A 27,500-nucleotide genomic window follows, 5' to 3' on the forward strand; every position below is an offset into this window, starting at 1 on the left:
GGGGGGAAGAGGGCGCCGTGGGGGGAGGGGAAGAGGGCGCGGGGGGAGGGGGAAGAGGGCGCGGGGGGGGGGGGGGAAGAGGGCGCGGGGGGGAGGGGGAAGAGGGCGCGGGGGGAGGGGGAAGAGGGCGCAGGGGGGAGGGGGAAGAGGGCGCAGGGGGGAGGGGGAAGAGGGCGCAGGGGGTAAGAGAGAGACAGAGTGAGAGGTAGCGAGAGAGAAGCGGAGAAATCCATGGAGGGGCCGCCCATGTACATGACCTGGCTCAGAACCTGGACCTCTTGAGCAAAGCCACACCACTCCGATTCTGGACTCGGCACGTGTGCTCTGGCTCCAACCATCCGAATCAAAAACTCAACTGTATTTGAGGATGAAATTTCTGGTCTTTGATAGCTCGATTAGTGAAACATTATTTTTACAGCAACAGGGATTTAAATTGTAGACGACTTCTCCGCTATTAAAAGCCAAGCAGTTAGGCAATCAGTGAGGCCTGGTGTACTTATTGCGAGTATTCCCACAACAACATATCTGTTGGGAGAGCGGATGCCGGGTTGGATACTGAAAAGCATGCATCACCAGCCCGAGGTGCACGACTCATCGCTGGTAATCAGCACGGCCGTTGTTTTGTGGGTCTCATGGAAAATGGATAGAATTGTGCAATCCCTCAAAATCATGGCTAAAGTCCCAAAGCCAGTTGCCGTGTTCAGCAGGAGATTTCCCGGAGATCACAGCAGCAGCAGCATCGATTTTAAAGGCACGGTACACTGGCGTTCTTAAAGCCCCTCCCACTATTTGTTGTACTCGTACAGTAGGAGGCCATTCGGCCCCTCAAGCCCGTTCCACCATTCAATTAGATCATGGCAGTTCTGTACTTTAACTCCATTAACCCAACAAAACTCTATCAATCTCAGCTTTGGAATATTCAATTGGCCCCCGGCCTCAACTGCTTTTTGGTGGAGAGAGGTTCAGATTCCCACTGCACTTTGTGTGAAGAAACGCTTCCTGACATCACCCCTGAATGGCCTGGCTCCGATTTTAAGGTGACGCCCCACCCCTGTTGTGGACTCCCCCCGCCCGAGGGAATGGTTTCTCCCTATTTACCCCATCGAATCCTTTAATTATCTGAAACACCTTACTTAGATCACCCATTAATCTTCCAATCTGCTACATTACAACAGTGACGACACTTCAAAAAAAGTACTTCATTGGCTGTAAAGCACTTTGGGCATCCGGTGGTTGTGAAAGGCGCTTTAAAAATGCAAGTCTTCTTTCCTTTTGAGCTACTGCAATACAATCTGTCCTCACAATTTAACCCTTTCAGTACCATCCTGGTGAATCAGCATTGAACCCGCTCCGAGCCCGGTGTACCCTTCCTGACATGCACTGCCCAGAACTGGACGCAGTATTTGAAATGGGGATCTAACCAGAGCTTTATGTAACTTTAACATAACTTCCACCCCCTGGGTGTATTGCAGCTCTCTTGTGATACAGGCCAACATTCCTTTAATTAGCCATTTCAATTATTTTTTGTACCCACTAGCTTTTAGTGATTTCTGTACATGGACTCTCCAGTCGCTCTGCTCCTTCACAGTTCCAAGCTTCACATCATTTAGAAAATACTTTAACAACTTAACAACATAAGAAATAGGAGCAGGAGTCGGCCATTCAGCCCCTCGAGCCTGCTCCGCCATTCAATAAGATCGTGGCTGATCTGATCTTGGCCTCAGCTCCACTTCCCTCCGTTCCCCATAACCCTCGACTCCCCTATCGTTCAAAAATCTGTCCATCTCCACCTTAAATATATTCAATGACCCAGCCTCCACAGCTCTCTGGGATAGAGAATGCCACAGATTCACCACCCTCTGAGAGAAGAAATTTCTCCTCATCTCCGTCTTAAATGGGCGACCCCTTATTCTGAAACTGTGCCCCCTAGTTCTAGATTCCCCCCCCCCGAGGGGAAACCTCCTCTCTGTATCCACCCTGTCAAGCCCCCTCGGAAACTTATACCTTTCAATAAGATCACCTCTCATTCTTCTAAACTCCAATGAGTATAGGCCCAACCTGCTCAAGCTTTCCTCATAAATCAACCCCTTCATCTCAGGGAGCAACCGAGTGAACCTTCTCTGAACTGCCTCTTGATCTATCTTTCTCGGGTTCAAAGTGGATGACCTCTCACTTTCCGTTCGCGGGATGTGAGCATCGCTGGTGAGTCAAGCGTTTAGTGCCCTAACGGGCCTCGAGAAAGTGGTGGCACTGAGCATGGAAACCCACATTAATGTTCAGTGGTAATGAGGGAGAGGAGGCAGTGATTAGATTCCCCCTCCAGCGGTACAGCTCTCTCTCTTCCTTGACCAATGATGTATGTACAGGCTACTTGTTGGCTTTCAAAAGGAGCGATACCAACCTTGCCATCTCATTGGGAAAACCAAGCTTTAGGTCTTTTTTCTTAAATATTAAAAAGACCTGCATTTATATAGCGCCTTTCACGACCACCGGACATCTCAAAGCGCTTTACAGCCAATTAAGTACTTTTGGAGTGTAGTCACTGTTGTAATGTGGGAAATGCAGCAGCCAATTTGCGCACAGCAAGCTCCCACAAACAGAAATGTGATAATGACACAGGTCATCTGTAATATGTCCTTACTATACAGTATAAATACACGCGAGGCCCATACTTGAGAGACGGACACTCTGTGACCTGTTCTTTATTAGCCAGCACTGAAGTGATGAAGGTAGGTGGAGCTTCCCCTTTTATACCTGAAAGTCCCAGTTAGGAGTGTCTCCCACAAGTTCACCACCTAGTGGTCAATGTTCTCACGGTGTACAACTTAGGTTACAATGACAGTTGCATACATGACAATCTGTTTCTTGTTTATGTTGATTGAGGCATAAATATTGGCCCCAGGACACTGAGGGAGAACTCCCCTGCTCTTCTTCGAACTAGTAGCCGTGGGATCTTTTACATCCACTTGAGAGGGTAGAGGGTTTAACGTCTCATCCGAAAGACGGCACCTCAGACAGTGTGGCGCTCCCTCAGTACTGCCCCTCCGAACAGTGCGACGCTCCCTCAGTACTGCCCCTCCGACAGTGCGACGCTCCCTCAGTACTGCTCCTCCGACAGTACGACACTCCCTCAGTACTGCCCCTCCAACAGTGCGCTGCTCCCTCAGAACTGCCCCGCCGACAGTGCAGCACTCCCTCAGCACTACCCCTCCGACAGTGTGGCGCTCCCTCAGTACTGCCCCTCCGACAGTGCGCGCTCCCTCAGTACTGCCCCTCCGACAGTGCGGCGCTCCCTCAGCACTACCCCTCCGACAGTGCGGCGCTCCCTCAGTACTGCCCCTCCGACAGTGCGGCGCTCCCTCAGTACTGCCCCTCCGACAGTGCGGCGCTCCCTCAGTACTGCCCCTCCGACAGTGCGGCGCTCCCTCAGTACTGCCCCTCCGACAGTGCGGGGCTCCCTCAGTACTGCCCCTCCGACAGTGCGGCGCTCCCTCAGTACTGCCCCTCCGACAGTGCGACGCTCCCTCAGCACTGCCCCGCCCCCTCAGTACTGCCCCTCCGACAGTGCGGCGCTCCCTCAGCACTACCCCTCCGACAGTGCGGCGCTCCCTCAGCACTGCCCCTCCGACAGTGCGGCGCTCCCTCAGTATTGCACAGGGAGTGTCAACCTAGATTTTTTGTGCTCAATTCCCTGGAGTGGGACTTGAACCCACAACCTTGTGACTCAAAGGCGAGAGAGTGCTACCCATCGAGCCACGGCTGACACTTAACATTTATATATAAATGTACTTAAATGATGACCAGGTTTTACAGCGGAACACGTGGACTTTCAATGTTTAGCACAAATTACTACTTACTCTTAGGAAACCAGAGAGCCACACACTCAAAGTTGTGGCACCACAGCTTTAAGGAAGAGGGTAGGAGGTGGGTAACAAACTGACCTGGCTGCTGGTGCTCCTGCTGGCTCCGGTCTCGGCCATTGGGTAAGTATTGAAGGGTCTTGCCGCCTGGTGCGTGGTCTTCAATGGCCCGTCGGTGCCGGGAATGTTCGGACGGCGGATATTTGGGCCGGAGAGCGGTCTCTTGTCCCTCGGCGACTGCGGGCTGGTCTGGCCAGTGTAGGTGGACTGCGGCCTCTTATCGGAGCCCTCGTTTCTGTCCCGCCTGGCCGCGCGTTCCTGCGAGTTGCCGGGCTCGCTGAAACCCACGTGGTTCCCTTCCCGGTCGCTGGGCTGCTCCCTCCTGCCGTCTCCCTTCTCCTGCGGCTTGGTCCTGCCGTCGGCTTGTCGGTGGTGATCGGGCCGGGGCTCCCGCTCGCTGTGGTGGTGGTGGTGGTGGTTGGGCCGGTTAGCCCCAGTCCGGCTCGGCTCCTGCCCCCTGGGCTGCTGGGGGTGAGCCCGGCCCTCCTCCCGCTCGGAGTTGCGGTTCCGGTGCCGGTCGGCCCTGCCCGGGTCCCGATCGTCCCTGGGTCCCGGCTTGACCCGCTCCGACCGGCCCTTGTACTCGTGGTGCCCATCCAGCTCGGCCGGGTAGCTGCCCTTCGGGTGGCCCTCGTGCATCCCATTCTTGTGCACGCCGTCCTGGGTCGGGCGGAGCAGCGTGGGCGGGCTCCCTCGGCGCAAGGAGTTGGAACGGGTCACAGAAACGTTCTCAAATTCGTCCAGGAGCCAGTTAAGAGAGCCGTCGATTCCGATTTTGCTTCCTCGGACAATGGCCTGGAACAGAAAGCGAAGAAACGGGTAAGTTTTAATCCGCAGAGACCAAGAGAAACGTTTATTGCGGAACTCGTTACTGAATTAAGGGCGAGAAACGCAAACGAGCTGGAGATGTCACTGGCTCAGTTGGTGGCACTCTCGCCTCAATCCAATAGTGCCATTTTACGTTCTCCTGAGAGTTTAACGTCTCATCCGACTACATCCCGGCTGCCGTGCTGAAGACTTATAGCTGTTCCAGTACAGCTACAACACCGGCATCTACCCGACAATGTGGAAAACTTCCCAGGTATCATCCGACAGTGCAGCGCTCCCTCAGTACTGCCCCAAAGTACGGCGCTCCATCAGTACCGCCCCTCCGACAGTGCGGCGCTCCCTCAGTACCGCCCCTCCGACAGTGCGGCGCTCCCTCAGTACCGCCCCTCCGACAGTGCGGCACTCCCTCAGTACCGCCCCTCCGACAGTGCGGCACTCCCTCAGTACTGCCCCTCCGACAGTGCGGCGCTCCCTCAGTACCGCCCCTCCGACAGTGCGGCGCTCCCTCAGTACCGCCCCTCCGACAGTGCGGCGCTCCCTCAGTACCGCCCCTCCGACAGTGCGGCGCTCCCTCAGTACCGCCCCTCCGACAGTGCGGGGCTCCCTCAGCACTGCCCCTCCGACAGTGCGGCGCTCCCTCAGTACCGCCCCTCCGACAGTGCGGCGCTCCCTCAGTACCGCCCCTCCGACAGTGCGGCGCTCCCTCAGTACCGCCCCTCCGACAGTACGGCGCTCCCTCAGTACCACCCCTCCGACAGTGCGGCGCTCCCTCAGTACCACCCTTAAATGGCGGAGCAGGCTCGATGGGCCTTATGGCCGACTCCTGCTCCTATTTCTTATGTTCTTATGAGACACTATTGGCTTGTTCAGGTGGAGGCACTTGAAGAGCAGGAGACCCTCCTGTGAGCTGGCCAATATTCCATCTTAAACCCACTCACAGTCCAAGCTCACACATGGCTGCAGGAACAAGGTACCTGTTGGGGTCTTTGGAACTATACTGAAGCATGAATTATGGCCTTTGGGAAGGAATAAGGGTTTTCATGCCTTCCCAAAGTAATTGTCGTGCAGAACAGACACCGAAAAGTAGATGCACCAATCAGATGCTAATGCTGGAACCCTGCAGCAAATGATCAAGCGGTTCGAATCATGGAACGGTTACAGCGCGGGAGGCGGCCATTCGGCCCGTTGAACCCGTGCCGGCTCTCTGCAAGAGCACCTCAGCCAGTTCTGTGCCACAAATGGTGTTAGCAACTGGTGGTAAATGGGTTAAGATTTTGTCTCATGCTCTTTGTAAACAGAGCTGGGGTTTTGTTCCAACCATTTAAACGATGCATTCCTCAGTTAGAATCGTTCTCCTGAAAGATGTGGGGGTTTGGGGGATTTCAGAAATAATGGAAGTCAGGATTGTGCCTGGAATGGTTCACGGGATCGAGCTGCCATGGTCAGGTGGAATGGATCTCACTCGTTGCACTTCCCCGCTGGAGCTTGGAATTTCAGCAATTTTATGACCAACACCTGCTTTTTGATTTGTTTTTTTTTTGGTCAGGGAGAATGTAGCACCTGGATTTCACGGTCTTTTCAAAAGCCTTTCTTTTCCAACAAGTATCAGCGTTTTATTGGGAGGGGGGGGGGGGGCGGGGGTGGAGGGGAAGGGAGGAAACGGAGGTCAAAGAGGGGGAACAAGAACAGGCCTTATTGGGAGGCTGGAGGGGGCCATCCTGTTGAGTGGAGGGGTGGGGGGGGAAGAGAAATGGAGGAGACATCCTGTTGTGACGAGGAGGAGGTGCAGAGGGAAGAGGGGGAGGTATAGAGGGAAGGAAGGAGGTACAGAGGGGAGGGGAGAGGTACAGAGGGGAGGGGAGGAGGGACAGAGGGGAGGGGAGGAGGGAGGTATGGAGGGGAGGAGGTACAGAGGGGAGGGGAGGGGAGGGGTACAAAGGAGAGGGGAGGGGGGAGGTACAGAGGGGAGGGGAGGGGGGAGGTACAGAGGGGAGGGGAGGGGAGGGAGGTACAGAGGGGAGGGAGGGGAGGTATGGAGGGGAGGGGGGGAGGTATGGAGGGGAGGGGGGAGGTATGGAGGGGAGGTACAAAGGGGAGGAGGGGAGGGGAGGGGAGGGGGAGGGGGAAGGTACAGAGGGGAAGAAGGGGAGGTATAGAGGGGAGGGGAGAGGTACAGAGGGGAGGAGAGGAGGTACAGAGGGGAGGTATAGAGGGGACGGGGGAGGTACAGAGGGGTGGAGGGGAGGTATGGAGGGGAGGGGAGAGGTACAGAGGGGAGGAGGGGAGGTACAGAGGGGAGGAGAGGAGGGGAGGGGAGGGGAGGAGAGGGGGAGGTACAGAGGGGAGGGGAGAGGTACAGAGGGGAGGAGGGGAGGTACAGAGGGGAGATGGGGAGGTACAGAGGGGAGGAGGGGAGGTACAGAGGGGAGGTATAGAGGGGAGGGGGGAGGTACAGAGGGGAGGAGGGGAGGTACAGAGGGGAGATGGGGAGGTACAGAGGGAAGGAGGGGAGGTACAGAGGAGAGGGGAAAATGATGTTGCATACTCATTTACAAATCCGAATACATTCCCAGCTATTTCTTCAGCGATACATTACAGAACCATTCACATATCTTCTCTTCCCATTTCTGATCAAAATGTGGAATTGACTTGATCTTGACACAGTTCCGTGGTGCATTCGCCCAGAGGCATTGGTGAACTACACAATACAGCACAGAAACAGGCCATTCGGCCCAACAGTCTGTATCCTCCACCCACCTTACTGCATCTCACCCCATCAACATATCCTTCTTATTCCTTTCTCCCTCTGAGCTTATCTTGCTATCTATCTCAACCACTCCCTGTGGCAGCGAGTTCCACATTCTCACCACTCTCTGGGTAAAGAAGTTTCTCCTGAATTCCCTATCGGATTTATTAGTGATTGTCTTATATTGATTCCTGGGATGAGAGAGCTGCCTTATGATGAGAGAATGTGTAGAATGGGCCGATACTCTCTGGAGTTTAGAAAAATGGGATGTGATCTCATTGAATCATGCAAGATTCTGAGGGGGATTGACAGGGTAGATGCAGGGAGGTTGTTTTCCCCGGGCTGGAGAGTCTAGAACCAGGGGTTACAGTCTCAGGATAAGAGGTCGGCCATTTAGGACTGAGATGAGGAGAAACTTCTTCTCTCAGAGGGTGGTGAATCTTTGGAATTCTCTGCCAGAGGGCTGTGGATTCAGAGTCTCTGAATAGATTCAAGGCTGAGCTAGAGAGATTTTAGGGGAATCTAGGGGAATCAAGAGATATGTGGATCGGGCGGGAAAGTGGAGTTGAGGTCGATGATCAGCTGTGATCTTATTGAATGGCGGAGCAGGCTCGAGGGGCCAAATGGCCAACTCCTGTTCCTCATTCTTATGTTCTTAATGATCAGCCTTTCCTGATACATCTGTATAGCACAAATCGCACACAACCTACGTTTTAATGAAATGGGCATGATGATGCCTGCTTAAAACCAGGGAATACAAACAAGGTGCTGGTTGATTGACATCCACTTTATCTCATTACGATGGAGCAGAGTTTTTTTTATATCCCAGAGATGTTTGAGCAACCATTTACATTGCACAGACAACACACGAGAATCAGTTACACTCCCCATTCTTGCGGAGTGTCTGGGGTTTGAGAACTCTGTGCCGTTAGTTCCCACTTGTAACAGTACCACCTGTGTGGCCCAGAGATCGGAATGCAGGCTCCCCTCGCAGCCTTACCTCCTCCCCCCACCTCGTTCAGACTGCCTTTCTGACGCACTGCAAGGTTCCACTGGAATGCTGCACAGCAGCTCAGACAACAGGCTCCCCCCCCCCTCCCCTGCTGCTCACAGCCCACCGCTGGCGATTTAAACAGAAACCATCTCAAATTAGCTGCAGCCCAGCGCACGCTACAAAACACGAGACTGATTCCAGAACTGAGAGGCTATCTCTCTTCTCTCTTCGGAGTCGAGGATGACTTGCTTCCATACAAAAATAAGTTCTAAGGTGATTGATGAGACCAATGCAGGCCTGATGTTCCAGGCCCCGAACTTCATTTTGAAGATGCCCGTGCGCCACTTCTTTTAACGTGGGGTGGCCGTTGTACATCGGTTACCACACGGGCTTGACAGAGCGAGGTCTTGGTCCAAGACGATTGGAGTCCGGGCTCTGCAGCATGGACCTAGCGCGCACGCACACACACACACACACGCATGCACGCACACACACACACACACACGCACGCACGCACACACGCACACTCACGCACGCACACACACGCACGCGCACACACGCACACACCACACGCACACACACGCACGCGCACACACGCACGCGCACACACGCACGCGCACACACGCACACACACGCACGCACACACACGCACGCGCACACACGCACACACCACACACACACACCGCACACCGCACACGCACACACGCGCGCGTTCCTACTGACCTCCTCCCTCCCTCCCTCAGGTCCTCCCTCCCTGCTTTTCAGAGATTGCGGTGTAGGTGAGCGCAGTAATCTTGGAGCAGCTCCCGGATTTGAGAGGTTATAACCGTCAGGGAAGACTGAACAGTTTGGAGCTATTTTCTCCAGATAAGAAAAGGTGACCCGATAAGAGGTCTTAAAAAATGATGAAGGAGTTGGAGAGAGTGGACGTAGAGAAAATGTTTCCGATTGCAAGATTAGATCGAGGGGCCATAAATGTAAGATAGTCACTAATAAAGCCAATAGGAAATTCAGGAGCAACATCTTTACCCAGAGTGTGGTGAGAATGATAGAATTTCACAGCACGGAAGGAGGCCATTTCGGCCCAGCGTGTCTGCATCGGGATGTGGAACTCACTACCACAGGGAGTGGTTGAGGTGAATAGCAAAGATACATCCGAGGGGAAGCTAGATAAACACATGAGGGAGAAGGGAATGGCAGGATATGCTGAGAGAGGGAGATGGCGAGGGATGGGAGGAAGTTTGTATGGAGCAGAAACACTAGCACGGATCTGTTGGGCTGAATAGCCTGTTTCTGTGTTTGTAATACTTGGGAATACTCCCAGATCCGCAAAGCCTTTGCTCACAATGGTGCGCAGTGCTGAAGGATTGGCGCAGTGCCTTACTAATGAGACCTTCAATCACAGACTTATCTACCTGCTCAGCTCAGCGCAAAGGGCTCACGGTACAATTCCTCTCACGACCAACGCCGCCAAAAACAATTAGCTGCCAATCATCTCATTCGCTGTCTGTGGGATCTTGCGGTGTGCGAAATGGGTGCCCACAGAACAGCGACCGCACTTCGAAAAGCAGTTCACTGAATGTGGGGCACCTCGGGATATGCTGAGGGCAAGGTGCGACATCAGTGAAAGTTCCTGTTGCCCTCCCGGGGAAAGCTGTGGCAATTAGCCGATAGCCGACACGCAAGGAACTCAGAGGGTACTGCACACAGAAAATCTACTGAGGAACCATCGACTGTTAGGCTGCACCTTTAAAAGGAAACGATTTCTTGTGTTTGCGATTTCTTTGAAGTGCAAAGACTGATTGACTGAGTTGCTGCATTAAAAAGCCATGGGTCAGTTACTGAAGATTATGGGATGCATCACTGGATGTCCATTTACGATTGAGTTGAGGAAACATAGAAACAAAGAAAATAGGTGCAAGAGTAGGCCATTCGGCCCTTCGAGCCTGCACCACCATTCAATATGATCATGGCTGATCATTCACCTCAGTACCCCTTTCCTGCTTTCTCTCCATACCCCTTGATCCTTTTAGCCGTAAGGGCCACATCTAACTCCCTCTTGAATATATCTAACAAACTGGCATCAACAACTCTCTGCGGCAGGGAATTCCACAGGTTAACAACTCTGAGTGAAGAAGTTTCTCCTCATCTCAGTCCTAAATGGCTTACTCCTTATCCTTAGACTGTGTCCCCTGGTTCTGGACTTCCCCAACATCAGGAACATTCTTCCTGCATCTAACCTGTCCAGTCCCGTCAGAATTTTATATGTTTCTATGAGATCCCCTCTCATCCTTCTAAACTCCAGTGAATACAGGTCCAGTCGATCCAGTCTCTCCTCATATGTCAGTCCTGCCATCCCGGGAATCAGTCTGGTGAACCTTCGCTGCACTCCCTCAATAGCAAGAATGTCCTTCCTCAGATTAGGAGACCAACACTGAACACAATATTCCAGTTGAGGCCTCACCAAGGCCCTGTACAACTGCAGTAAGATCTCCCTGCTCCTATACTCAAATCCTCTCGCTATGAAGAAGAAATTTCTTCACTCAGAGGGTGGTGAATCTTTGGAATTCTCTGCCCCAGAGGGCTGTGGAGGCTCAGTCGTTGAGTATATTCAAAACAGAGATTGATAGATTTTTGGATATTAAGGGAATCGAGGGATATGGTGATCGGGCGGGAAAGTGGAATTGAGGTCAAAGATCAGCCGTGATCTCATTGAATGGCGGAGCAGGCTAGAGGGGTCGAATGGCTTACTCCCGCTCATAAGAACATATGAAATAGGCTGCTCGGACCTTGGCCTCAGCTCCACTTCCCTGCCCGCTCCCCATAACCCTTGATTCCCTTATTGTTCAAGAATCTGTCTATCTCCACCGTAAATATATTCAATGACCCAGCCTCCACAGCTCTCTGGGGCAGAGAAGTCCACAGATTCACGACCCGCTGAGAGAAGAAATTCCTCCTCAGCTCCGTCTTAAATGGGCGAACCCTTATTCTGAGACTATGCCCCCTAGTTCTAGATTCCCCCACGAGGGGAAACGGCCTCTCTGCGTCTACCCTGTCCAGCCCCCTCAGAATCTTTTGCTCCTAATTGTTATGTTCATGTCGCCTGCCTCACCCAGACTCATCTCTTGGCCTCTTGCAATGCCGCTTTATCTGTTTGCTGCTGATTGAATCGATGGCAGTTCTGTCAACAATCAAACAGTGTTGCCGGCCTTGCTTCTCCATCAAGAGCGCGGGGCAGACTTTCAATGTGAAATTGATCTGGTGTCATTTTCACTCAAAGGTTTGTTGATGTAAATTCAATTCCCTGGATCCGCAGCATATCCAGATTTGCTGACACTACAATCACACCTACTGCAGCCGAGCGTTGCACAGGATGTTGTACTAACAGTCACTTTGTCCTTACAAACCACAAGCTGCCCACACCAAGTATCGATTGGTGTTACGATCCAGCCAAGAAGCAGCGATGATAAATGGACCTGGCTGGATCAGGGACTTGGTGCTTAAGCCCTGCTGTGTCACATCATCCAGTGTCGTACTAACGCACATGAGCATTCGGAAACTCAGGGTGGGGGGGGAGAGCATAACGGCAGCACAGATCGGGACATGGGTGACAAATATTGGTAAAATAACTTCAAAGGAGAGAATTTATGTATTTATAAATCCCCGATTATAATCACCGTGCCTTCTGTTGCCTCGACCCCAAGCTCTGGAACTCCCTCCCTAAACCTCTCCGCCTCTCTACCTCTCTTTCCTCCTTTAAGACGCTCCTTAAAACCTACCTCTTTGACCAAGCTGTTGGTCACCTGCGTTAATTTCTATTTACGCTCGGTGTCACATGTTTACTCGCATAATACTCCTGTGAAGCTTCACTACGTTAAAGGTGCTATTCAAATAGAAGTTGTTGTTGTATTTTTTTTTAGCAACAAGTGTAAATATAATGATTACAAGTGCTTTTTAATGCCCCCATCACCTCACTCCACCCAAGCGCGGTAACCCTCTTCAGTCCTATCCTCAGTACGTACCCTCTGATCTTCCAACTGATCCACTGCCCCTCCCTACACCATTGGCACCAGAGCCTGCAGCTGCAGATCCCTATAACTCCTTTCCTAAACCCAAGCACCTGTCTACTAAGCTAACCTCTACTGCACCTAATGCCTACATGCTTGATGTCAACCCCGGATCCCCAATACAACACTCAGTCTTGGTATCCCACAGCACTGAGGTGCACAAATTCTAAAATCTCCAATTTTCTTCCCCAACTATCCCTGCTAATGGAGACATGGGTCCCAACCGAAATGTTTCACTTTCGGATGCTGACTGACCTGCATACAGTCATTTCTGTCCTTGTTTACTGTTCCGTCAGATCTAATTCAAAGAAAGATTCGCATTTATATCACGCTGTTCACAACCTCAGGACGTCCCAAAGCGCTTTACAGCCAATGAAGTATTTCTGAAGTGTAGTCACTGTTGTAATGTGGGAAACGTGGCAAACGTGGCAGCCAATCTGCACACAGCAAGCTCCCACACACAGAAATGAGATAAACGACCAGGTCATTGGTTTAGTGATGTTAATTGAGGGATAAATATTGGCCCCAGGACACCGGGGAGAACTCCCCTGCTCTTTCTCGAAATAGTGCCATGGGATCTTTTGCATCCACCCGAGAGATCAGACGTCGGTTTAATCATTCAGTTTTGCATCCAAAGACGTCACCTCTAACAGTGCGGCACTCCCTTAGTACTGCCCCTCCGACAGTGCGCCGCTCCCTCAGTACTGCCCCTCTGACAGTGCGGCACTCCCTCAGAACTGCCCCTCCGACAGTGCGCCGCTCCCTCAGTACTGCCCCTCCGACAGTGCGGCGCTCCCTCAGTACTGCCCCCTAGACAGTGCGGCGCTCTCTCAGTACTGCCCCTCCGACAGTGCAGCGCTCCCTCAGTACTGCCACTCCGACAGTGCAGCGCTTCCTCAGTACTGCCGTTCCGACAGTGCGGTGCTCCCTCAGCACTGCACTGGAGACTCAGCCTGGATTTTAGTGCTCAGGTCCCTGGAGTGGGACTTGAACCCATGACCTTCTGACTCAGAGGCGAAAGGGCTGCCCACTGAGCCACGGCAAGTTACCGACAGACTTCAACCCGTGACAGCAGATTCAAGGAATCTAGTATATGGTCAGTGTTTGTGGATGGATTTGCTGATCAATTAATTAATCTTGCAAGACAAAGATTTGCAAATTGATTGTTTTCATAGAATCAGAAGTTTGCAGCATGGAAGGAGGCTATTCACTAGGTTGATTCCGGGGATGAGGGGGTTGACTTATGAGGAAAGGTTGAGGAGGTTGGGCCTCTACTCATTGGAATTCAGAAGAATGAGAGGTGATCTTATCGAAACATATAAGATTGTGAGTGGGCTTGACAAGGTGGATGCAGAGAGGATGTTTCCACTGATGGGGGAGACTAGAACTAGGGGGCATGATCTTAGAATAAGGGGCCGCCCATTTAAAACTGAGATGAGGAGGAATTTCTTCTCAGAGGGTTGTAAATCTGTGGAATTCGCTGCCTCAGAGAGCTGTGGAAGCCGGGACCATTGAATAAATTTAAGACAGAAATAGACAGTTTCTTAACCGATAAGGGGATAAACGGTTATGGGGAGCGGGCAGGGAAGTGGAGCTAAGTCCATGATCAGATCAGCCATGACCGTATTGAATGGTGGAGCAGGCTCGAGGGGCCATATGGCCTACTCCTGCTCCTATTTCTTATGTTCTTATTTCAGCCCATTGTGTCCATGCCGGCCAACAAGAGGCTATCCCACCTAATCCCACTTTCCAGCTCTGGGTCCGTAGCCCTGTAGGTTACGGCACTTCAGGTGCACATCCAGGTACTTTTTAAATGTGGTGAGGGTTTCTGCCTCTACCACCCTTTCAGGCAGTGAGTTCCGCCCCAGACCCCCACCACCCTCTGGGTGAAGAAACTTCCCCTCAAATCCCCTCTAAACCTCCTACCAATTACTTTAAATTTATGCCCCCTGGTTGTTGACCCCTGTGCTAAGGGAAATCGGCCCTTTCTATCCACTCTATCTAGGCCTCTCATAATTTTATACACCCCGATGAGGTCTCCCCTCAGCCTCTTCTGTTCAAATGAAAACAATCCAGCCTATCCAATCTGTCCTCATACCTTAGATTCTCCACTCCCGGCAACAGCCTCGTAAATCTCCTCTGTACCCTCTCCAGTGCAATCATGTTCTTCCTGTAATGTGGTGACCAGAACTGCACACAGTACTCCAGCTGTGGCCCAACCAGTGTTTTATACAGTTCAAGCATAACCCGCCTGCTCTTGTATTCCATGCCTCGGCTAATAAAGGCAAGTATTCCGTATGTCTTCTTAACCACCTCATCTACCTGGCCTGCTTCTCTGAGATCTGTGGACCTGCACTCCAAGGTCCCTTTGTTCCTCTACACTTCTCAGTATCCCACCATTTAATGTGTGTTCCCTTTCCTTGTTAGCCCTCCCCAAATGCATTACCTCACACTTCTCTGGATTAAATTCCATTTGCCACTGTTCTGCCCACCTGACCGGTTGATGGATATCTTCCTGCAGTCCGTAGCTTTCTTGTTCATTATCAACCACACGGCCAATTTTAGTATCATCTGCAAACTTCTTAATCATACCCCTATAGTCAAGTCTAGGTCATTGATGTATATCACAAAAACAAGTTTTTATTTGCAAATCTTGATCAAAATTCCTGCCAAACTGACCGCTTGCTTATCTGACTTAAACCAAACTGCTGTAGCACTAGTCCTACTATCTGAATGAGCTGGAGAGGGAGGAAGAGACAAATCAAATTTAAGCCAACAGGGAACAGATTAAACTCCGAAGTGCGCTCGGTGATGTAGGACTGCCTTAAGCAAGAAGTGAAGAGAGAATTTGTCACTCGGGTATTACAGAGAAGAAAAGAATGATCTGTTATACAAGAGCGATTTCACACAAGTTTCTGATGCCCTCTTGGGTCCACCAACGATGTCGACAGTGAGTGGACACGTGTGTTCACATGGAACAAAAAACCTCGGAGAGATCGAATAGCTGAAGCTGTTAGAGGAAGCTGTTGGCAGCAGCCAATGCCATGGTCAGAGACAGCTCTCTCGGGCTTCAGCATTCCAACGTGAGAAATTCCTCTACGCAACGGAAATAATACAACTCGCAATCAATGCCACTGGACCCTGGCCCCAGCACCTTGTGCCTGCGAGCCTCCGCTCACAGCTAAACGCACAGATCCCTTCCTTTCTTTTTTTAAGCAACCCAAACCCTGCAGGTCTCCCAGGCTGCGAAGGAATGTGACCGATATGCTGCCGGGAGGGAAGATAAATAGCAGGGAGAGCAGCAGACAGAGATTCTGGGGCTCTGTTCAAACACTGCCATGCCAAGACCAATTCTGACAATGTAAAAATGCCTTCAGGTCACATTAGATTGGGGTGTTTATCTAGTTCATGGGCCTTGCTCATTTATTTTGGGGAGATTTGTGGCACTTGAGTTCTCTGTGCCCTTCCTGTAATTATGCAGAGCTCTTTCAGCACCGATCTGCTTGTAGTCAAAACGCCAAGCTACTGGCAGTTCAATAAAACAACTTGTGTGTATGTATACACACAATATATACTATATATATATATATTTATATAGCGCCTTTAACGTAGTGAAACATCCCAGGGCGCTTCACCGGAGCATTATGAGATAAAAATTTGATACCGGGCCACATAAGTAAAAATTAGCGCAGGTGACCAAAAGCTTGGTCAAAGAGGTCGGTTTTAAGGAGCGTCTTGGAGGAGGAAAGAGAGGCGGAGAGGTTTAGGGAGGGAGTTCCAGAGCTTGGGGCCCAGGCAACAGAAGGCACGGCCACCGATGGTGGAGCGATTATAATCAGGGATGCTCAGGAGGGCAGAATTAGAGGAGCGCAGAGATCACGGGGGGGCGGGGGCGGGGGGGATTGTGAGGCTGGAGGTGATTACAGAGCTAGGGAGGGGCGAGGAGGCCATGGAGGGATTTGAAATCAAGGCGTTGCTTAACCGGCAGCCAGTGTAGGTCAGCGAGACTTTCCATCAAGAAAGAGTATTTTTAAAGAGATTTTAAATTACATTTTAAGACTAAGCTGAAAAGTCTACAGGGACATGAAAAATTGTGCTGTGTTTATACTAAGATAGTGTCTAACTGAAGAATTGGATGATTTCAGCATTACATGTTTTTGTAATCCCTGATAAAAGCCACTTTAGCCAACACCCCACACAGATTTTGCCTGTCGTTTGTTCTGTTGGTTTCTGCCAAGCTAAATAATATTTGATCTGGCTTTTGCTCCATTTTTTTTTAAACTTCACAGCATTTCAGTTGCTAATCTGATTTCTTTAAGCCGCCACTCCCTTCGCGAACTTAACTGTGACCCCATCGCAGGTCACAGCTACTTCTTGCTGGGCTGGATATGGTGAGGTGCAGGATGTGGCTGGGCCCAGTGGGCAGAATCTAGCGAGGCAGGCTGGGTAAAGGTGCTGGACAACAACAACTTGTATTTATATAGTGCCTTTAACGTCCCAAGGCGCTTTACAGAAGTATTATGCGCTTAAAAATTCGACACTGAGCCGCATAAGAAGAAATTAGCGCAAGTGACTAAAAGCTTGGTCAAAGAGGTAGGTTTTAAGGAGCGTCTTGAAGGAGGAAAGAGAGGCGGAGAGGATTAGGGAGGGAGTTCCAGAGCTTGGGGCCCAGGTAGTTGAAGGCACGGCCGCCAATGGTGGAGTTATAATCAGGGATGCTCAGGAGGGCAGAATTAGAGGAGTGCAGATATCTCGAGATAGGGAGGGGTGTAGGGGCTGGAGAGGTGTAGGGGCTGGAGGGGGTTACAGAGATAGAGAGGGGTGAGGGCTAGAGGAGGTTACAGAGATAGGAGGGGGTGTAGGGGCTGGAGGGGATTAGAGAGTTAGGAAGGGGTGTAGGGGCTGGAGGGGGTTACAGAGATAGGGAGGGGTGTAGGGGCTGGAGGGGGTTACAGAGATAGGGAGGGGTGTAGGGGCTGGAGGGAGTTACAGAGATAGGGAGGGGTGTAGGGGCTGGAGGGAGTTACAGAGATAGGGAGGGGTGTAGGAGCTGGAGGGGGTTACAGAGATAGGGAGGGGTGTAGGGGCTGGAGGGAGTTACAGAGATAGGGAGGGGTGTAGGGGCTGGAGGGGGTTACAGAGAGAGGGAGGGGTGTAGGGGCTGGAGGGGGTTACAGAGATAGGGATGGGTGTAGGGGCTGGAGGGGGTTACAGAGATAGGGAGGGGTGTAGGGGCTGGAGGAGGTTACAGAGATAGGGAGGGGTGTAGGGCTGGAGGGGTTACAGAGATAGGGAGGGGAGTAGGGGCTGGAGGGGTTACAGAGATAGGGAGGGGCGAGGGCCAAGGGAGGATTTGTAGACAAGGCTGCGTGGACGCTCACCGGCACGTGGGAAAATTTGGAGCCGCGCAGCCAGTTAAAGGGACTGCACAGGAACAAAGAATTAGAGGGAACATTGGTGCTGGGGGTCCCACATGGGTTTGCTCGGCAGAGAGGGACATCCAGCCCAGTTTTCCCAGACAGCAATATGCTGTGGCTGTTCGGAGCGGTCAGCCTCTCAATGGCTCATCAACGATGCTTTTCTTAAATTTCTGCTCACAAGGAATATCCCGTCCTTGTCTCGGCTTCTGCAGCAACAATTAAACCGAGCTGAGCATTCTCAAATCAGCCGTGGCTCAGTGGGTAACACGCTCGCCTCGGAGTCAGAAGGTCGTGGGTTCAAGTCTCACTCCAGGGACTTGAGCACATAAATCTAGGCTGACACTCCCAGTGCAGTGCTGAGGGATCACCGCACTGTCGGAGGGGCAGTACTGAGGGAGCGCCACACTGTCGGAGGGGCAGTACTGAGGGAGCGCCACACTGTCGGAGGGGCAGTGCTGAGGGATCACCGCACTGTCGGAGGGGCAGTACTGAGGGAGCGCCACACTGTCGGAGGGGCAGTGCTGAGGGATCACCGCACTGTCGGAGGGGCAGTACTGAGGGAGCGCCGCACTGTCGGAGGGGCAGTGCTGAGGGATCGCCACACTGTCGGAGGGGCAGTGCTGAGGGATCACCGCACTGTCGGAGGGGCAGTACTGAGGGAGCGCCACACTGTCGGAGGGGCAGTGCTGAGGGATCACCGCACTGTCGGAGGGGCAGTACTGAGGGAGCGCCGCACTGTCGGAGGGGCAGTGCTGAGGGATCACCGCACTGTCGGAGGGGCAGTGCTGAGTGATCATTTCACTGTCGGAGGGGCAGTACTGAGGGAGCACCGCACTGTCGGAGGGGCAGTGCTGAGGGAGCACCGCACTGTCGGAGGGGCAGTGCTGAGGGAGCGCCGCACTGTCGGAGGGGCAGTGCTGAGGGAGCGCCGCACTGTCGGAGGGGCAGTGCTGAGGGAGCGCCGCACTGTCGGAGGGGCAGTGCTGAGGGAGTGCCGCATTGTAGGAGGGGCAGTACTGTCTGCAGGGTGACCTAGATAGGTTAGGTGAGTGGGCAAATGCATGGCAGATGCAGTATAATGTAGATAAATGTGAGGTTATCCACTTTGGGGGCAAAAATACAAAGGCAGATTATCTGAATGGTGGCAGATTAGGAAAGGGGGAGGTGCAACGAGACCTGGATGTCATGGTTCATCAGTCATTGAACGTTGGCATGCAGGTACAGCAGGCGGTGAAGAAGGCAAATGGTATGTTGGCCTTCATAGCTAGAGGATTTAAATATAGGAGCAGGGAGGTCTTACTGCAGTTGTACAGGGCCTTGGTGAGGCCTCACCTGGAATATTGTGTTCAGTTTTGGTCTCCTAATCTGAGGAAGAACTGTCTTGCTATTGAGGGAGTGCAGCGAAGGTTCACCAGACTGATTCCCGGGATGGTGGGACTGACATATGAGGAGAGATTGGATCGACTGGGCCTGTATTCACTGGAGTTTAGAAGGATGAGAGGGGATCTCATAGAAACTTATAAGATTCTGACGGGACTGGACAGGTTAGATGCGGGAAGAATGTTCCCGATGTTGGGGAAGTCCAGAACCAAGGGTCACAGTCTAAGGATAAGGGGTAGGCCATTTAGGACCGAGATGAGGAGAAACTTCTTCACTCAGAGAGTGGTGAACCTGTGGAATTCCCTACTGCAGAGAGTTGTTGATGCCAGTTCATTGGATATATTCAAGAGGGAGTTAGATATGGCCCTTGTGGCTAAAGGGATCAAGGGGTATGGAGAGAAAGCAGGAAAGGGATACTGAGGGAATGATCAGCCATGATCTTATTGAATGGTGGTGCAGGCTCGAAGGGCCGAATGGCCATAATCCTGCACCTATTTTCTATGTTTCTATGTCGGAGGGGCAGTGCTGAGGGAGTGCTGCACTGTCGGAGGGGCAGTACTGAGGGAGCCCCACACTGTCGGAGGGGCAGTGCTGAGGGAGTGCTGCACTGTCGGAGGGGCAGTACTGAGGGAGCCCCACACTGTCGGAGGGGCAGTACTGAGGGAGCGCCGCACTGTCGGAGGGGCCATCTTTCAGATGAGACGTTAAACCGAGGCCCCGTCTGCTCTCTCAGGTGGATGTAAAAGATCCCACGGCACTATTTCGAAGAAGAGCAGGTGAGTTCTCCCCGGTGTCCTGGGGCCAATATTTATCCCTCAATCAACAGAACAAAAACAGATTATCTGGGTTATTATCACATTGCTGTTTGTGGGAGCTTGCTGTACGCAAATTGGCTGCCGCGTTTCCCACATTACAACAGTGACTACACTCCAAAAGTACTTCATTGGCTGTAAAGTGCTTTGAGATGTCCGGTGGTCGTGAAAGACGCTATATAAATGCAAGTCTTTCTTTTTTTATATCCGCACAATTCTGTCCGATGTAAATGTTACACAGTGCTAGCTCGCTGACACATGCAATGCAAGACATCTAAAGTTCTCAGACGTGTTCATCACCCTCATTAACTCCCGGCGACGCCCACATCCTGTAAATGAATTTTTAAAATAACAAGCTCCAGAAGCCCTTGGTGACTGGATGACACGGCCCCATTATACACCTACATTCTATATGTCGATTTGTGAGTCACTCAGGAACGCGTCCACCTTCATTTTGAGCAATCAGTGAATGCACACAATGCAGATGCCAAGCAACATATCCCAGGGGTCGCAGACCCGCTGTGAAAGGCACGGCGCCCTCAATGATTGTGCCTTAAGCTTCATTCAGAACCTGTTGCTATGGTGTAGGTGAATCCTCTATAAAGGATGAAGAAAGGTAATATCGGACAAAATATCAGGTTTAAGATAATTGGCAAAAGACCCAAGGGTATGAGGAGGAGAATGGTTTTACGCAGCGAGTTGTTGTGATCGGGAACGCGCTGCCTGAAAGGGCAGTGGGAGCAGATTCAATCGTGACTTTCAAAAGGGAATTAGATAAATATTTGAAATGGAAAAAAATCCAGGGCTATGGGGGAAAGAGTGGAGGCGAGTGGGAGAAATTGGATCGCTCTTTAAAGAACTGGCACAGGCACAAAGATGGGCCGAATGGCCTCCTACTGTGCTGAAAGATCATTTAAAAAATATAAAAGCACTACATTACGTGGCTGAGAGCATTCAAACCAAAACAGTAAAGGAAAAACAGCAGAATTGCTGTTGATTTTGCGATTTATTAGGAGCGTTATATCAGTTGTTGGAATATGGAAACATTTAAACAGTGTAACCCAAACCAAATTGCCAGCGTCGGCCCCTCATCAACTCTTTGCACAACTGAAGATTGTGATCAAGGCAAACGCTTCCATTTATACACAACAGAGGGGCTCTCGAGATTATCAATTTAATGAGGAACTGTAAACAGGAGTTCCTTCCCGAATTTGCCATAAAATACATCCTACAGACAATACGTTGCAAGCAATGGCGTTAGAATTGATTTCTATGCCGATGGCAAATGGCAAGCATTAATTTCCCGGTACGAATGGTTGCCTGCCGTAAGCATGGGCGCTACGTGGTGGAGTCGGAACTGGAGTTAGTGACTGAAGAAATGCCAACATTGAAGAAGAGACCAGACAGGTGGCAGAAAGAAAGGGGAATAAGGGACGAAGACCAACAGGGGATAGACACCGTGTTGTCATTCCTTCGGAATTAAAATTTCCTCCTCTGCAGTGCAACAGTAATCTGCACCGAGTACCTGCGATGCTCAGGTTAACATTCCTCTGGTGGCTGCTTGCCTGGATCTCCTGGTTTGGTCCCAACTGGAGTATTGTGTCCAATTCTGGGCACCGTACTTTAGGAAGGATGTGAAGGCCTTAGAGAGGGTGCAGAAAAGATTTACAAGAATGGTTCGAGGGATGAGGGACTTCAGTGACGTGGATAGATTGGAGAAGCTGGGGCTGTTCTCCTTGGAGGTTGAGAGGAGATTTGATCGAGGTGTTCAAAATCATGAGGGGTCTGGACAGTAGATAGAGAAAGAAGCTGTTCCCATTGGTGGAAGGGTCGAGAACCAGAGGGCAGAGATTTAAGGTGATTGGCAAAAGATCAAAGGCGACACAAGAATTTTTTTTTTTTTAAACGCAGCGAGTGGTTAGGGTCTGGAATGCGCTGCCTGAGAGGGTGGTGGAGGCAGACTCAATTTTATCTTTCAAAAAGGGAGTTGGATTAAGTATCTGAAGGGCTACAGGGAAAGGGCAGCGGGACTGGCAGAGAGTCAGCACAGGTTCGACGGGCCGAATGGCCTTTTTCCGTGCAGTAACCATTCTATGGTTCCTGAAATTGCCCAGTTACAGAGGAAGGGGAAGCTGGAGGAAAAAATCTACTATTTTTATACAAAGTCGGATGGGGGCATTTATCCAGAGGATGCACAAGGAGGAGGCCATTCAGCCCCTTGAGCCTGTTCCGCTATTAATTTCGATCGTGGCTGACCTGTATCTTAACTCCATCTACCTGCCTTGGTTCCATAACGCTCAATACCCTTGCCAAACAAAAATCTATGCATCTCAGTTTTGACATTTTCAACTGACCCCCTCTAACCACGCTCCCCCCCCACCCCCCACCCTCAACAGTTTTTGGGGGGAGAGAAATTAAAAGTTAGCGAGACAGTGTTGAGGATATTCTCTGCCTGTAAAACACAATCTCCAAACCCTCCTTAGATTAAGGCACACGCACATTCACTTCCTTCAGGTCCCAGCTGCACAGGATATAGAAGCTGGATTTAAGGAGTTAAGACTAATCCAACTCGTGTTAAATTCGAGGAAACACGCACAGGTCATTCTGTAATGAAAGGCTCCTAATTTTTTTTTGGACAGAAATGCAGAACGCGATACCCAAAAGGACACTAAAGACACTCAAATCACGCGTAATAAAAATGGGAATTTGGCCAATTTAATCACTAAAAAGCAGTGGCCTCAATCAGAGAATAGCAGTCCCTTTGTACACTGTAGGCAGAGCCTTTCGGTTTACATGGAAAAACATGCGATTCACAATGCAATCGCCAAATTAGAAGTACAACTGCATCAATCTCCTGGAGCTCACTCATTCTCCGAGAACCAGGGGCGATGGGCAGGACGACAATATTTTATTCGGCGTGCAATCTGGGCACTGAGGCAATTTGTCGTCACACTGAACAAAGGTCCGGGCCAGCGCAGTTTCAGGTGTGAATAGCTCACCAGTACTTATTGCTCAGGCTCCTGAATAAAGAAAGGCCACTTGGGTGAGCAGCGAGCAAGCTGCAATCCTGGTTGTCAACGGCTACAGCAGAGAAGGGGGATAAATAAAGAATGGTAGCAGTGGATTTGGGCCAAATTTACATCGGACTAGTATGCAAAAAAAAAAATGCAGTATACAAGAGCCGCTCACTGACGTTCATTGAAAGACTTGCATTTCTATAGCGCCTTTGACGACCACCGGACGTCCCAAAGCGCTTTACAGCCAATGAAGTCGCTGTTGTAATGTAGGAAGCGCGGCAGCCAATTTGCGCACACTAAGCTCCCATAAACAGCAACGTGATCATGCCTAGATAATTCTGTTTTAGTGATGTTGATTGAATGATAAATATTGGCCCCAGGCCACAGGGAAGAACTCTCCTGCTCTTATTCGAAGTAGTGTCATGGGATCTTTTGCGTCCATCTGAGAGAGCAGATGGGGCCTCGGTTTAACGTCTCAACCAAAGACGGCACCTCCGACAGTGCGGCACTCCCTCAGTACTGCCCCTCCGACAGTGCGGCGCACCCTCAGTACTGTCCCTCCAACAGTGCAGCGCACCCTCAGTACTGTCCCTCCGACAGTGTAGGGCTCCCTCAGTACTGCCCCTCCAACAGTGTGGTGCTCCCGCAGTACTGCCCCTCCAACAGTGTGGTGCTCCCTCAGTACTGCCCCTCCAACAGGGTGGTACTCCCTCAGTACTGCCCCTCCGACAGTGTAGGGCTCCCTCAGTACTGCCCTGGGAGTGTCAGCCTAGATCTTTGTGCTCATTGCAGTGTTACACAGAGAACGTGGTAGAATCAAGGAACAGGAGGGCAAGCTTTCCGCAGGAGTTGCAATTCCCCGCCATGATTTTCTATCCATTCATTTTAAATGGAAAGATATTTCATGGGCGAGAGGTGCCCGCATTCACCTTCATTTTATCCCTCAGTTTCTACTGTCTTGATGCCATTTTGACACAAGTGTAAGAAAAAGGCCGAGTGATACTAGTTACACATCAGGTTCAGCTCCACACTCCTCTCCCCGGCCCAGCTCCACGCTCCCCTCCCCGGCCCAGCTCCACGTTCCCCTCCCAGGCCCAGCTCCATGCTCCCCTCCCCTCCCCTCCCCGGCCCAGCTCCACGCTCCCCTCCCCAGCTCCACGCTCCCCTCCCCGGCCCAGCTCCACACTCCCCTCCCCTCCCCTCCCCTCCCCGGCCCAGCTTCACGCTCCCCTCCCCGGCCCAGCTCCACACTCCACTCCCCTCCCCGGCCCAGCTCCACGCTCCCCTCCCCGGCCCAGCTCCACACTCCCCTCCCCGGCCCAGCTCCACGCTCCCCTCCCCGGCCCAGCTCCACGCTCCCCTCCCCGGCCCAGCTCCACGCTCCCCTCCCCGGCCCAGCTCCACACTCTCCTCCCCTCCCATCCCCTCCCCGGCCCAGCTCCACGCTCCCCTCCCCGGCCCAGCTCCACACTCTCCTCCCCTCCCATCCCCTCCCCGGCCCAGCTCCACACTCCCCTCCCCGGCCCAGCTCCACACTCCACTCCCCTCCCCTCCCCGGCCCAGCTCCACGCTCCCCTCCCCAGCTCCACACTCCCCTCCCCGGCCCAGCTCCACGCTCCCCTCCCCGGCCCAGCTCCACGCTCCCCTCCCCAGCTCCACACTCCCCTCCCCGGCCCAGCTCCACGCTCCCCTCCCCGGCCCAGCTCCACGCTCCCCTCCCCGGCCCTTCCACCACTTCCCACTAACCTGGAAAGGGAAGGAGGGGAAGGGAGCTGAGGAACCAAGATAGTTGAAAGGACGCTAAACATTATCGCCACCAAAAGACACAAAAAGTGAAAAATATTCGGGGGGGGGGAACAATAATGGAAACTAGATAATGACCCGGTCACACCCATTGCTCTGTTCAAAATATGTGAAAATGTCAAAAATCAAAGCCTGTTGTGCAGCATATTTTCTTCGCACATAAACCATTTACACCAGAAAGCTGGTGCCGAGGGGGTGTGAGAACTCATTTTCTCCCTGCCCACCACCCCCACCAATGCTGCTCTGAAATGGATCCCAGGGAGGTGTGCACTAGTTACCCCAGTCTCGATTGTCTAGCAAGGCGTGTAGATTATCGTGTTTGCAGTTTAGAAGCAACAAAAGAAGAAACTTCAAACGATTGATCATAATAATGGCATCGATAGTAGAGGGGAGGGAAGAAAAATGACAATGGAGGGAGATCATACCCATAGATTTAAAGAAGAGGGCACGTATACTGGACACCCACTGGACAACACAATCACCGTGAGAGCTCAGGTAAATAAGATGAACAACGCTGTCCGGGACGTGAGTATCATCGAGAGGAAACTCAGCCTGTTTTCGCTCGTTGACCCCACTGAATTATCCTCTGATCATTAACTTGCTCACTGGAGGATCCAATTCTGTAACTACATAATTAAAGGTTACAACTTCTCCGAGATTTACTCAGGCTCAGATCCCAAGGCAGAAAGAGACTAGAAAAAGCACTTAAATTGATTTAGTTTCATTTCCAACTCGCTCCCCTACATCAAGCCCACCTTGGAAAAGAGTTTTTTTTTTTAAATGGTGAGAGATTGGGAAATGTTGGTGTTCAGAGGGACCTGGGTGACCTTGTACACCAATCACTGAAAGTTAACATGTAGGTACAGCAAGCAATTAAGAAAGCAAATGGTATGTTGGCCTTTATTACAAGAGGATTTGAGTATAAGAGTAAAGACGTCTTACAGCAATTATACAGGGCCCTGGTGAGACCACACCTGGAGTATTGTGTACAGTGTCGTTCTCCTTAACCAAGGAAGGATATACTTGCCATAGAGGAAGTGCAACGAAGGTTCACCAGACTGATTCCTGGGATGGGCAATTGTCCTATGAGGAGAGATTGAGTAGACTAGGCCAATATTCTCTCGAGTTTAGAAGAATGAGAGGTGACCTCATTAAAACATACACAATTCTTACAGGGCTCGACAGGGTAGATGCAGGGAGGATGTTTCCCCCGGGCTGGGGAGTCTAGAACCAGGGGTCACACAGTCTCAGGATAAGGGGTCGGCTATTTAGGACTGAGATGAGGAGAAATTTCTTCACTCAGAGGGTGGTGAATCTTTAGAATTCTCTGCCCCAGAGGGCTGGGGAGGCTCAGTCGTTGAGTATATTCAAGGCTGAGATCGATAGATTTTTGGATATTAAGGGAATCGAGGGATATGGGGATCAGGCGGGAAAGTGTTGAGGTTGAAGATCAGCCGTGATCTCATTGAATGGCGGAGCAGGCTCGAGGGGCCGAATGGCCGACTCCTGCCCCTATTTGTTATGTTATGTTCACCATAATCCCTGCAAAACGAGGGCAAATCTGCTCATTTCTTTACTGAATGCATCAGTCAAGTCTACACTAATCAGCAGCCCTGTCTGTGTGAGATGCCAAGCATGACGGAATGCGTTATGTTTTGCTCCCCTCAGCTAGTTTCTGCTCTGAGAAATATCCAGCAGCACAGCGAACATACTCAGAAAGAAAGTCAGTTACAATTTCTGTGCAAAATTAAACCAACCCCAGTTGACTGGCTCCTTAAAGTATTTATCGGGGATCCCATCAACTGATTCTCTGTTTATTTACAAATGTCATGAGAACAGCAATGGATGCTGCCGTTGAAGGTTTGACATCGGAACAATCCATTTTCTTTAATACAAGCAACTGGATAAAAGCAGCGTTTCACCCACCACAGGAGTGATGTGATTAAGCATTCTCTACTGTAAGGTATTCCAAGTATCCAGAAAGAGATAGTTACATGAACCGAAAAATCCCTAATGAGGCAATTGCCAAAACTAAAATCAAAGAAAATCGACTGAGTTAAATCCCAGCAAAGGTTTGCCAGTTAATAAAGAAATAAAGATGTCTTAACTGAGCAAGCAGCAAGCCACATGATGCACTGGCTGGAATGCATGTGTTGCTCAGTACCAGGCAGTCCCAGGCACAGATAGCTCCACACTGTCACCGCATCCAGGGAGGCCCCATCTGAAAGCACCACTTTTTTTTTCTCCCCCTAAACCGTATTCTCCCAGCGCCTCGTGATTCAGTGCTGTCGGTCCATGGCCATTGCTGCCTCCCCCTTACTCTGCACAAACCTGCACTTACTCCACACGGAAAACACATTTCATAAAATGTCTTCATGTTTTGAATCTATCCCTTCTAATATCCAACAATTGTCAGATCGGATGAGACAGAAAGACAGAAAGAACGACAGAAAGAGAGACAGGACGACAGAGAGACAGAGAGAGAGAGACACACAGAGAGAGCGAGACACACA

The 27,500-nt window shown here is 51.3% G+C and overlaps 1 protein-coding gene across 1 annotated transcript in view; it reads right to left on the reverse strand.

Moving 5' to 3' along the window:
• Window positions 1–3,905: 3,905 nt before the first annotated feature.
• The window catches only part of LOC139239025 (serine/threonine-protein kinase PAK 5-like), a 59,370-nt gene continuing 35,775 nt past the window's right edge, over window positions 3,906–27,500 (reverse strand). The window contains exon 4 of the mRNA XM_070867528.1: window positions 3,906–4,715. Coding sequence (XP_070723629.1) covers window positions 3,906–4,715 — 810 coding nt within the window. The remainder of the gene's footprint in view (window positions 4,716–27,500) is intronic.

This window comes from Pristiophorus japonicus, chromosome 26 (assembly GCF_044704955.1).
Source record: "Pristiophorus japonicus isolate sPriJap1 chromosome 26, sPriJap1.hap1, whole genome shotgun sequence".
NCBI lineage: Eukaryota > Metazoa > Chordata > Chondrichthyes > Pristiophoridae > Pristiophorus > Pristiophorus japonicus.